General features: G+C 45.3%; 5 protein-coding genes across 5 annotated transcripts; 3 read left to right on the plus strand and 2 right to left on the minus strand.

The window, feature by feature from the left end:
* Nucleotides 1-135: 135 nt before the first annotated feature.
* BU26DRAFT_526615 (putative cytochrome 52A12) lies at nt 136-1,720 on the plus strand (the record flags this gene model as incomplete). The annotated part of the gene is made up of 5 exons (XM_033830715.1): nt 136-139; nt 311-666; nt 916-1,095; nt 1,280-1,606; nt 1,688-1,720. 5 exons carry the CDS (start codon nt 136-138, stop codon nt 1,718-1,720), a joined length of 900 nt encoding a protein of 299 aa, XP_033691073.1.
* Nucleotides 1,721-1,783: 63 nt separating this feature from the next.
* Nucleotides 1,784-3,329, minus strand: BU26DRAFT_472054 (S-adenosyl-L-methionine-dependent methyltransferase). The gene is made up of 3 exons (XM_033825409.1): nt 3,018-3,329; nt 2,118-2,965; nt 1,784-2,067 (listed from the first exon to the last, which is right to left on the minus strand). Exons 1-3 carry the CDS (start codon nt 3,261-3,263, stop codon nt 1,890-1,892), a joined length of 1,272 nt encoding a protein of 423 aa, XP_033691074.1. The 5' UTR covers nt 3,264-3,329; the 3' UTR covers nt 1,784-1,889.
* Nucleotides 3,330-4,026: 697 nt separating this feature from the next.
* BU26DRAFT_573924 (uncharacterized protein) lies at nt 4,027-5,196 on the minus strand (the record flags this gene model as incomplete). The annotated part of the gene is made up of 1 exon (XM_033834314.1): nt 4,027-5,196. One exon carries the CDS (start codon nt 5,194-5,196, stop codon nt 4,027-4,029), a length of 1,170 nt encoding a protein of 389 aa, XP_033691075.1.
* Nucleotides 5,197-6,058: 862 nt separating this feature from the next.
* BU26DRAFT_598846 (uncharacterized protein) lies at nt 6,059-6,959 on the plus strand (the record flags this gene model as incomplete). The annotated part of the gene is made up of 2 exons (XM_033835057.1): nt 6,059-6,752; nt 6,811-6,959. 2 exons carry the CDS (start codon nt 6,059-6,061, stop codon nt 6,957-6,959), a joined length of 843 nt encoding a protein of 280 aa, XP_033691076.1.
* Nucleotides 6,960-7,452: 493 nt separating this feature from the next.
* BU26DRAFT_598847 (ankyrin) lies at nt 7,453-8,723 on the plus strand. The gene is made up of 2 exons (XM_033835058.1): nt 7,453-7,620; nt 7,673-8,723. Exon 2 carries the CDS (start codon nt 7,795-7,797, stop codon nt 8,662-8,664), a length of 870 nt encoding a protein of 289 aa, XP_033691077.1. The 5' UTR covers nt 7,453-7,620; nt 7,673-7,794; the 3' UTR covers nt 8,665-8,723.
* The last annotated feature ends 3,764 nt before the right edge of the window (nt 8,724-12,487 follow it).

The raw sequence follows: 12,487 nt of genomic DNA on the forward strand, positions 1-12,487 counted from the left end.
AGTTCACACTTCTCTTTTTCCTCCTACCAATCTTACTTTGGTGGCTTAGCCTACCAGCGAACTATTCTTTTTGTTGATTATGTGCCCTCCCACCTTTATTTGACAAGCAGCTATTCGACCTTATTTGGCGCGACGATGGGTTTCGCTGTGAATTCTACCCTGGCGGGCATCCTGCTCTTTGCCGTTTACGTATATCGTCTCCAAGTCAAGCGAAGCACGGCAGCTCGCCAGCACGGCTGCGGCACCCTCGCTAAACCTTGGCCCAAAGAGCCATTCTACGCGTTCGACTTCGGAATGGCCATGCATTTAGATATTCCTATTCTATATCGCCATCATCAGCGTCGCGGACCGACCTTTCAAGCTCATGCCCTCCTCTCTCAACCATCTATCATCACGATCGCGCCCGCGAACATTCGTGTGGTCAATACCGGCAAGGATTGGGGCGTGGCGCCAATGAGGCTTGCTGGTATGGAATACTTCTGTGGTCGTGGCTTCTTGACCACAGACGGGGATCTCTGGAGCCGGTCGAGAAAACTACTGAAGCCGACATTCAACAAGGCCAACCTCACCAACTTGAGCTTCCTTTCGGCCCAAGTGGATACCATGTTGCAGCAGCTCCCGAAGAACGGAACAACCGTGGATCTTCAGCCTTTGTTCTATACTATGGTACGTATACGCCAGGCTTTCAAAAGTTCGTGTCCTGAGTAACTGCTGTAGTTTCTTAATACCTCCTTGAACTTCCTCTTGGGCATCGACCCCACTAAAGACTCGATCGGCGCGCCACACACGTCCGAACAATTCATCAACGCCTTCCATGACGCGCTATTTCTCACCATGTTCAAGATCTTGCTTGGCAAGGCATTCAAGTTGGTTCCGCAGACCAAGTACCTTAACGCTTGCAACATCGTTCACGAGTACCTGGACTATTATGTTGACCAAGCTTTGGTTGAAGCGGGAGCATCTAGTGCCAAGTCGGAGAAGGGCTTAGACAACGCCACGAAACTGAGCATGATAAGGTCGCTTTCAGTCCAAACGAATGAGCGCGAATACATCAGAAACCAGATCCTTCAAGGCATGATGGCCTCTCAGGAAACAGTTTCGGCACTCCTCGGAAACGCTTGCTTCCTCCTCTCCCGTCATCCCAAGTACTGGCAGCGGCTTCACAATGAAACCAAGGACAAGGACATGGCGTTCTTTACATTACGACGCTCTCATGAGCTTCAGGCTTGTGCAGAATATATTGCACGAAGGTAAGTCCTCACATCCATTCAAGATATAGGATGGTGTTTTAATGTATTGGTCAGTGCTCCGCCTATATCCCATCTTCCCGCTCATGTCTCGAACCGCTCTGAAGGACCAGAAGCTCCCAGTTGGAGGAGGACCGAACAAAGATCTTCCTGTCTTCGTGCCGAGAGGCATTTTGGTTGTTATGAGCTACTATGCTCTACATCAGGACCCAGCCGTCTTTGGCGAGGATGCCGAAGACTTCAGGCCAGAGCGTTGGGATAAAATTCGCCCCGGGCAATGGACCTTCATGGCCTTTGGTGGAGGAAATAGGGCATGTCTTGGGCAGCCTAAGGTGCTGGTGGAAGCAGCCTATGTGCTAGTGAGGCTTGCGAAGGCATTCGGTACTTTGGAGAGTCGCGACTCTCGGGACTGGAAGGGAGAACTGAAACTTACCTGCAAGAGCGCGAACGGGTGCAAGGTGGCTCTGATCTAGAAGACTGACTTGCCCAAGGAGAACAGTTCGGTAATAGTATATGAAGATGTGAACGAGTATGCAGGGGAGTTTGCAGATGCAGGCATCGGTTTAATAAAAGCTAAGCTAAAAGAGAAATGTCTCGATACAGAATGAGCCAAGTAACCCTAGGTTGCTGCCTCGCAAAAGCCTAACCTTCTGCCGTCTCTGGTTGCCAAACGAACTCGACAACCGCGAGAATGGAACCAGGCGGGACCACGATTCGGTTCAACTTGAACCGCTTGTCTGCAAGCTGGAAGAGGCTTTCCCACTCCTCGGCATCGCGCTCCTTGGAGTTGAACTCCTGCTTCATCGCAAGATCATACCCTCTGCGCTCTCGTCAGCACTTTGAATGCCCAGATTATCAAGCCGAACTTACCTGATGAGCTGGGAAAGGTAGAACGGCAGAGTGTTCGGCTCCGGCATGCAGACTTCGTTGACAATGACCTTTGCGCCTGGCTCCAGCGCAGGAATCAGATTCTGAATGATTTGGACTGCATACTTGTCTGACCAGTCATGCAGAATCGACCGCAAGAAGTAGACACCGGCTTTGAGAGGTTGCTCGGTGAAGAAGTCGTGAGCAACAAAGTGTAGGCGACCCTCAAACTGGGATGGGACTGTGGCTCCACTGATCACTTCTGGAAGGTCCTGAACATGGATCTGCAGGCTGGGATATCGGTCGAGCAAGGCTTGGGCAATTGCGCCATGCGAACCACCCACATCAACTATGGTAAGCTCGCAGTCCACATCCCAGGCCAAGGAGGTGAACAAATGACCGATGTCGAAAGCTGGGTGGTTTTGGAGGAACTGAATTCCCCGAGCAAAACGTTGGGCCTTTTGGGGATTCTCCTTCAGAAATTCCCACATGCCAACGCCGTTGGTCAGAGCAAATGCAGTTTCGGTGGGTTCCTTCGAGCCAGGCCATTTCTTCATCGCTGGCACAAGCTGTGGACCATTCGGCCACATGTCGTCGCACACGAGCCCGATCCATTGATAAAGGAGTTCGTTGTCGACAATAACAGCGGAGTTAGCGGTGTGAGAAATGAATCCCTTTCGCGGCTCCTGGAAGATGTGGAATGAGATGGCCATGCGGATGAGCCGTCGAGCGTCGTCAACGTCCATGTTGCATCGTTGACCGATCTCCTCGAAGGAGACTTCTTCGTCTTTGGCAACGTTTTTGGCGATGTTGTAGTGAAAGATGGCATGGAGAGCCATAAGTATATTCATCTTTGATATATAAGCTCCGACGTTATCTGTGACGAGTGAAGGATAGACTTACCCGAGGGCTTGTGATGCGCACAAGATTCTCCAAAGGGCCTTCCACCAGGGCCTGGAGCTCGGTACAGCACTCGAGTATAGCATTCTGGGCTAATTGAACGTCTGGTGAGCGGGGTAGCTCGGGTGAGGCATTCTGAGAGAAGGAGGGACTCTCGGCACCGAGAGCTTGAAGAGCTGCCTCCAGGCGAGTCACTTCGTCTTTGAGCTTGGTCGCGAGTCCTGTAATTTGAGAGGTCTTGTTCTCCATATTGAGGCAGGTGAGATGCGGTATGACCTCCTGCGGTTTTGTTGGAGAGTGGACCTCTTGTGGTTACATTTCTCGGGGGTTGATGTTCGTTCCGCGCCGCCCAAGCGGCGTAGTCAACTTATGTCACCGTTGCCCTCCTGAGCGTAGTGCTCACATGGATCCTTGCGCCTGCACTTCGTTAAACCGCCCCTTGTTCATTAGAAACTGTGCCACATTTTCCGGTCGCCGGCGTTATTCATCCCCTGGCTGGAGAGCTGCAGGCATCTGTTAATTAATATACGCGCGCGCGTTCTTCTCAGAATTGCTCAATCCCACATGTCTCGGAATGCGCCACGCAGTATACGCGCGCGTACATGGCTAACGCAACTGTTCCACCTCCCGGAACGGTGTGCATCGTCGGCTTTATACCCTTCCAGGCGTGGCCAGGTACAAAGGATTGACGAAGAGACCTTGTATTGGACATGTCGACCATCGATACGTTGGAGAGGATGAGAGCAGGAATGATACGATTTTCAGCCTCTGAGATGTGGAACTCTTGTAATATCATTACCTGATAGGAGACGAGGTAGAAACTACGTGGGAGAGGCAGGTCTGAACACAGATAAGAAAAGACTGCGATAAATATCTATTCCAAATCCCAGAAACCCCTCCAGCCTCTACAGACTTCGCGGAACCCAAAACCAACTATAGTTACCAACAGCTGAGAACATGCGAGCCAAAGCCATCATCCAAAACAAGTAAGCTTCTATGATCTCGACGCCGCCTACTCTTTTGGGTCGCACCTATCTCCAGGATGCTTCTTCCTCGGTAGCAACGCCCTCTTCTCATGAGTGAGGCCCCATTCCTCATGCTTCGTATACTGCTTCAACGGCACATCATCTCGTTTACTCGGTCCATCTACCTTGAGCGACTGCGTCCCCAAATCGAAGCAATCCTTGACATGCGTCGCATCGCACAACGGCCACCATTTCGCCGTCTCCATATCGCAATACACGCTCTCTTCAACGGAGACGAAGTCCGGGCCCAGAGACATCGGATGCTCGCACATTTCCTTCGCGCTATGCTGCGAGAAGTGGCTGACAACAAGGGTGCCGGACTTCAAGTTCTTGACGCCTTTGACCTTCGAGTGTTTGAAGTTCCGGGAGTGACGTTTGTCATTCTTGCCGATGTTCATGTTGGTTCCATCGGGATAGGCGCTAGTGTCTCTGTCGATCCCTTCATCCGGATGCTTCAGCGCGCCTGCCGTCGACGGCTTCGTCGGATCATTTGCGTTCTCGTTCTGACTGTACTCGAGCTCGGGACTGAAGAAGCCAATTACGGAATCCGGGACGATGGGCTCCGGCTGGAACGTCAAGCGCTTGCTGTTCTTGCACAGTCGATCTGTGTTGTTCTGGTACTGGGCGACCAGCCCGGGGTCTGCAGTGAAGTCGCGGATGTGCATACTGATTCCTTTCGCGACGATGTTGTTCGTATGATCGCGATCAATCCAGGCGCAGCGCATAGGAACGTTAGATTGCGTGAAGGTGTATTTGCTTTCCATCCATTGCGCACCACACGTATACGCCATATCGCCCGTCCATACCCACTGCTGTCCATTCCCCGAAGCAACAACACTTGCCACGCAAATCGCATCGCCTTCCTGCATCACAATCGACAGGTACGTTGGATTCGCTGGTTTCACGTCATTTTGTTTGTTGTCGGAGGTAGATTGCCATGTCTCGCCCGTGCAGATGTGGCCGTTCGCGTTGCCGGTGAATTGGGTTATGCGGCTGCCGTCTTCGCCCCAGACGGCGACGTGGGGGACACTTCCGCCGCTGCCTACGCCAATTGCGATAGAGGTCTGCTTTTCTGGGTCTGTGGGCTTGTGGATGAAGGCGAGGGGGACGAGGCCGGCGGCGATGCCGCCGGTGTTCAGGATGACGTTGAGAGCCATTCCTGGGTATCGGGCTTGGGTTGTGGAATAGGGGATATGATCAGATTGATGCAGTAGAGTACACTCCGATTTTGACAAGATAGTTGAATATGGAAGGAAAAAGGATGTCTGTTTATGTGGACCATATCCCCATATTCATGCACTCATACTTATACTTCTCAACCAGCTATCGTTCATAGTTCAATGTACACCATTCGAGAAAGACAGATATTCTTTCTGCAATCTCTAGACGACGTTGCAAAGACTGAAACCAGTCCCGATCAATACGCCTATTGGGGCAGTGCAGAGATCCGCAGTCTCATGTTACCGTTGTTGCACTTAGGATTTGCGGCATAGGTAGTAGGCGTTACGCCGAAAGATGTTTTAGAAGCCAACGCGATGCCATACAAAAAGGATTCCCTGTCCGGAGCCTGTGAAAGTCTGCCAAATAACCACACACTGTCGGGCGTAGCAAAACACTGCCCAACAAGTGAGGAAGTCTTCATCTCGAAGGATGTCTCCTGTGATGATGGCAACCCTAGCGCTTGCCACGTGTATGCAACCATTGCGTTAAACTAGCTTTCGTGGCCTGAAGAGACTTACGAGATTGAGGATCTAAAATCATGTTCCCTGCTTCTTATGGAATCTGTCATTAGGAGCGGTTGTAGGCCCAAGGCAGATTCTCTTCAGAAAATGTGGCCTTTGAACTTGAGAATGAAGAATAAAGTACCTACCGAATGTCTCTTCGTAGTATAAAGGTCGAGAAGAGTTCGTTCTCTCATCCATCATTCCAAACCATCATCTCAACCACTTCAACCACCAGTCGAACTTTCTACAGCTCAGCCTTCCAATTATTCATTATCTTCCTTCTTCTTCTCCCATCATGCGTCACCCTGTTCTCATCCTCTCGGCGCTGGCGGCTTTGGGCACAAACTTCGGAGCGCATGCCAGAGCCATTACCGACAACAACAAAAATGGCGCTCTTATTCATCGAGACCCGGCGGTCATTCCTGTAGCTCCGATCGTCCCCAAGCCAAAGCCCATCATCCCACCGCCAAAGCCAGCTGCTCCAATCGAGCCGCCCAAGCCTGTGGAGCCTGCGCCTCCGCCTGAGTCCGAGCCCAACCCCGTAACTCCTCCAAACAAAGGGGACGCAGAACCACCGACAGGCCTTCTCAAGGATCCAGATGCGCTCGCTACGCTCAAAAATTGGAAGTGTGGGAGGGAGAAGCGTGGTGAGGACCTGTTCAAGCGAGGAGGTCCCTTCAAAGACGAAGACACGGCTAATCCACGAAAGTACCTCGAGTGGCTTGAAACAATGGCCAAAGACGAGGAGGGTAACAGAATCCCTCGCGAAAAGATCGTATTTTACACCAAGGGCACGTTTTCCATGGCCGATGCGTTCGTCAAGGACAATCCGGGGTACACGCACTACAAGATTATCTTTGAGGACGGCGGGTCAACGTTCATGGAAGACTGGAACCAGCCACAGAACTTCGAGGAGGGGTACGTCGAAGCCCAGTCTTCGGCTTTGGCCGAATATTCGCGGAATCCGATCGTGTTTGGAGCTGACAAAAGTATGTAATCTGGGCATTTATTTGGAAGTAGTTGGTGTCATTACTAACACGAATTCAGCTATCGACCCGACCGACACGACCATGTGGGCTAAGGCCGAGTATCCTTTCATGCACAATGCAGGAACGATCACAAAGATGAAGGACAACGCTAAGAAGCCGGAGGATGTAGATTTCCAGATTGATCCTCCTGCAAATGCGCCGTGCTAGGTTCGCACTCCACACGAACTGTATACCGGTTCACGACTCGCTGATTCGAGGAGACTCTCTTGGGGACGGTTTTCCGCCTCAGTATAGATGTGTTTCCCCTTGTTCGGTTTGATTTTATGGGAATTCTACGGTTGTGGTGATTCGTGCGTGGTACCGAGGTGAGGGTAGATGACCCCTAGGCTGTGTGTGGTGGGCCAAAGTTATGGAGTTAATTGTTCATTTTAGAACGCAGAATAGACTGTCCGTTTTGGATAAATTGTATTGAGACATGTTCACACCCGCAAGAGGATGAGCGTGAAAAGCTTTTTTTAGCTAACTTGCTAAGCCTCGCCTCGCCTTAGCGGGAGCCGACAAGGCGGAATCGCCTGGTTTGGAACAACGTGCAGCCCATGCGAGGCAACACGCCCAATGCGGCACATCGGTGGCTTAGATGCCTAGTGGACACTTGGTCATAAAGCTTGATCAATTCGCCCTTTTCGAAAACTGTTACACCCTTAAATGAGCGGAGTCCCATTTACGCTTTCATTGAACGTCACGTTCACCATCTGCGGGATACACTCTGAAATCTGAAGGTGTCTCGCTTGCGCTGCTTACTCGGAATTACACGAAGGAGGATCCTTAACCAATCACAAGCGCCCGCGGACAATTACACCTTACTAAGGTACATGGAGACGCTTCAGCATAGTGAGAACATATTGACTAACCAATTATAGGGAGATCGAATAGAATTTCCAAGCCAATTTTTGTCATCGTCCTAAGGTCTCCGCCCACCTCATCTCTTCTTCGTTCGAATATCCAGAACAGCGCAACACAAAGCGTCATCTTACGAACCGATATGGCGACTTATTCGGCCCCAGCAGCGCGTCTACTCACTCTCTGTGAGAATGGAGAACATGAGCAGCTTCTCTCATTACTCCAAGACAATGCAACACTCCGGACCGTTTTCAGTCGCGAAGCCGTCGACAATTACCCAAACACGATCTTTGCCGGCGTAACACAAGAGTACCTCATCTTCGAGCGCATGCTTGCAGCCGCATCACGGGGTGGTCAAGTAGACCTCCTCTCGGCCCTCCTCGACTTCGGCCAGCGGCATGGCGTCGCCGCGCCATACATGGTTACTACAGGTGTCGTCTCTGCCGCACTCCACCAAGTGACAGACTCGCTGGGTCTTCTACTTGCCCTCCAGCGCGTGGAGCCCGAGGTCTTCTCCATCCGACTGCCAATGGGTCACCATATTCTCGAAACTGTGTGCCTTGGTTCCAAACGCGAGCCGCGAGTGCGTCTTCCTCTCCTGCGTCACATGATGGATATGGGGATTGACCCCAATATGCGTTTGTATCTTCATGGAAATAAACCTGGTGTGCTCTTGTACAAAGCCTCCAGGTTTGCGTGCGTCGAGATGGTCGAGTGTTTGCTGCAACATGGTGCTATTATCGCGAAGTCAAAGGCCCAGCGCGCCGCTGCGCGTTTTGGTCGTGTCGATGTGCTGGAAGCTTTGTTGCGGTATGGAGCCGACTTGAATGAGTGCTCTGAAGCGAAGGACATGGATGGCCCGGCAGGTGCTGCACTTCACGTTGCTGCTGCGAATAGTCAAGCTGAGGCTGTGCGGTGGTTAGTCGAGAACGGGGCAGATTCTATGCAGGAGAACTGCAATAGACTGACGCCTAGAAACCTACTCTCTAAAGAGATCAATAAGATTATATAGATGTTAATTTGTTGCCGGATATGGTTACTACTTCACGTGACCTGGTCATGTATATATATAGCTATATTTCTCGTATTCTTAATTAATCAACTCATGTCTTAATACTCTGTAATTTACCTAACAGTTATAAGCCTAGATTTACCTACTACTGTAAATTAAACCTGCTAAGTTTATTTAATACAATTAGACGATAGAGTTACTAACTTATACACCTTGTCGTCGCTAACAGATTCTAGAGTTGCTCTAGAAATACGCCGTACACGATCGAATTAGCCCTGCGCACTACGATTTCTACGATAGAGAACACTATTACTGTTACTAACGTTACAAAAGCTGTTAAAATACTTAGTACACTACAGGATTAGCCTTACTAGAAGTTTCTTGTAAAGGAAAAGGCTACACAATATAAGGTTTAGGCCTACTACAACCTAGATCTAAAAGAGATAGAACGTAAGAGAATTTAGAAGAAGCCTAAACGCCTAACGCTGTTAACAATTAAGCAAGGAGCTACAAAGATAGGGGATCTTAACGCTAACGAAAAGTTAGAGTACTAGAACTAGAAAGAAAGGCATAAGAAGGACCTTAAGAAGCACCTTCTTATATAGAAAGGTCTAAGAGAAGTATTAGTATATATTGCTATAACAATTAATACCTACCTTATACTATATATTATAGACAAGAATACAGCCTATAAAAGGTTAGTAAGCTTAAAGAAACAGGTTGTAATAACTAACGCGTTACGTTAAGACGTACTACTAGAACAATACAAGAAAGTTTAGAAGACCTAGAGGGGTAATAAACTAGATAACTAGCTTAATAAATAGATTTAGATTACTAACTATATAGCTAAACTTAATATGCTAGACGTATAGGGTATACAAGCCTAGAGAGAGCTACTTAAAGCTCTTTAACTAATTAATAAAGCGTACTCTACGCTTAGAATTACGTAGCTATTTATCTAGCTAGAAAATTAAGCTTCTATAGTGCTAGACCTAGTAGCAGAATTTAGATAGCTATAGAGAGCTACTAAACCTATTATAGCTAGCCTAGAGACGTATATAATACTAGATATAGTATTATAATAATAGAACTAGGGCTAGAGACGTAGCAAGTTTTAAGAAGAAATACTAGAGTGCTTCTACGGGCGTTGTTACTAGTTTAGCTAGTGCTTTTACGTTAACCTAAAGATCTGCCTAATAGGCTAGAAGCCTAACACGGAAATTTAGGCTAAGTTTAATAAGAAAAAGAAGAAAAAGAAGTAGGCTAAGAAGTTTAAACAAGCTACTAATTAGAGAACCTCTAAATAGCAAAACAAACCTACGCTAAAAGCAAGTACTGCTCTACTAAGCTTTAACAATAATAAGCTAATAAGTAGCACCTCTTCTGCTAACCCTGTATTCTACTTCTTTAGTGCGATAGCTAAGGTTTTAGAAACCTAGAAGGCGGTTCTAATAGCTCTACACCTTATTAATAGGTAGATCTATAACTCTAGCTCTAATATTTACGTCTACAACTTAGAGAATTAGAGCTAGAAAAAGATAGTAGAAGCTAACTTAAACGTTGTTGTATACGCTAGAGGGTAAGCTATAAGAGTTAAAGCTTAGAAAGAGGTAATTCTCTAGACTAATACCCTATTAGAACTAACTCTAATACGCCTTACCTATATAGTGTTAGTAGAGAGCTTCTTTACAAACGTTATAGAGCTTGCGCGCTCTTAAGACGTTAGAATTTACTTTAACTCTAGTAGAGATATCTTATATAAGAATAAGCCTAGTAATATAGTCTATAACTTAGAGTATAAATAGAGGTACTAGCTACTTAACGTAGACAAAAATAGTTACTCTAATCTATAGAAAATATTCGCTATATTTATAATAGTATATTAACTATTAAAGAACTTATAACTAGTAATAATCGCTACTAGAGCTAAGGCCTATTAACTATAGGCACACCTAAATAAGAAAGCTATTACGCACCTAGAAGAGGCTGTTACTAGCTTTAAGCTTAAGAAGAATATACCTCTAGTTAACTAGAAGAACTGTAACACCTATATATAGTTAAAAATAAATTATTAAGTCTTCTAGAGACCTAGATTAACGCCTATAAAGCGTCTCTTCTACTAAATAGAGATAAATTTAGTTTAACTACTACTAACAGAAGAAACCTATTTTAACAAGAATAAGTAGAGACTTTACGCAATTAATAAATTCTTAGGCTAGCATAAAGAACGTACGTTACCCGCGAAAAGTAGAGTAGTATTAATATCTACTATACGTAGAATAATTACTAAACTATAGCGTTAATTTAAGTACTTAGTTGTTATACTTAGAACTAATAACAAGAAGAGTTTTAGTAATAAGCTTGCTAAGATCTGCATTAAATTAGGTATTAAATATAAGCCTAGCTTACCTAAGACGCCTAAGTAGAATAGTTATATAGAGAAAGCTAGAGACGCGATAATTATAAAAAGCTAAGTAATAAGAATTATAGCTAGATTACTTAAGAAGCTAGCTTTAGAGCTGTTTATTATAGCTATTTAAATTCTTAACACTACGCTAATTAAATTAAACGGCTAGAAAACTCTATATAAGGTAGTAATAGGTTATAAACTATTAGTAGCTTATTACGCCTCTATTAGCTATTAAGCGTATATTTATAGAAAGAACCTTAAGAAAGCTAATAAACTAGAAGCACGTACTTATATTAGGTACCTACTAGAATAGAACTTCTTAAATATCTTTAGAATCTAGATACTCTTAAAGAATAAGGTTATCTAAACTTAAGACGTCTTGTTTATACGCGACAAGCTATATAAGAATAATAGTAGTAAATATAGGAAGTCTCTAGTAGTTAATATAATTAATATTAAGGTGTATAATATCTCTTATAAAGAGCTTATAGTAGAGGTTAAAGATCTACTACTATAGAGCTAATTACGCCTATTTAATATAACTTTAGACGAATAGACTTTAACACTAGAGTAACGTACACTAGCTAAAGAATTAGTAGAAGAAGACCTAGAAATATAAATCTAGAAGAAGTAACAATAAGCTAAGAAGTATAATAAGTCTCTAAGAGGTTACTTAATTACCCTAGCGTTGTTAAGACACTCTACCCTACATAAAGAGAGCTTAAGAGGCGTGTTAAGAGAGACTAACCTCTCTAAGCTAAGCTTATCTACTATTTAAGCTAAATCGCTACAAAGACCTCTTAGAGCTACAGAAGACCCTAAATATATGCTAGATAGGTACTAGAATAATACTCTACTACGTCGAAACCTTAATTCTAAAGACCTAAGTAATATAATATAGAGTAGACGCTATAGACGCTCTTACCTAAGACTTAAATATATAGCTAGCGCAATTAAAGCATAAAAGAAAGCTTAAATATTTAACTTAACACTATTAATAAACTTGTATAACTACGTATTTACAGCTTTAGTAAGCTACATTAATAAACTAAGAGTTAACAGAGAGCCTATAAGGTTAAAACACTACCGTAATTAGATGCTACCTCTATCTAAGCGTTATAAGAATATTAAAGGCTATATATTTAAAGCTAAGTTTAAAGAGGCTGTATAGAAGAAGTTTAGTAACTACTTTAAGAAAGAGTGCTTTAAGAAGACGTTAGTAACGCTAGCGTTAACTATAGTAGAGTACCTTCTACTTATATAGGTATTATTATATAAATTTAATAAAGATAGATATCTACTTAAGTATAAAGCTTGTCTAGTAGTTTAAGAAGACCTCTAAATATAATAGAGTAATACCTATACTACTACCTTAGTAGTAAGAACCTTTTAAGCTCTAGTAGCTATAGTAAC

Source organism: Trematosphaeria pertusa, assembly GCF_010094035.1.
Source record: "Trematosphaeria pertusa strain CBS 122368 unplaced genomic scaffold BU26scaffold_1, whole genome shotgun sequence".
Taxonomy (NCBI): domain Eukaryota; kingdom Fungi; phylum Ascomycota; class Dothideomycetes; order Pleosporales; family Trematosphaeriaceae; genus Trematosphaeria; species Trematosphaeria pertusa.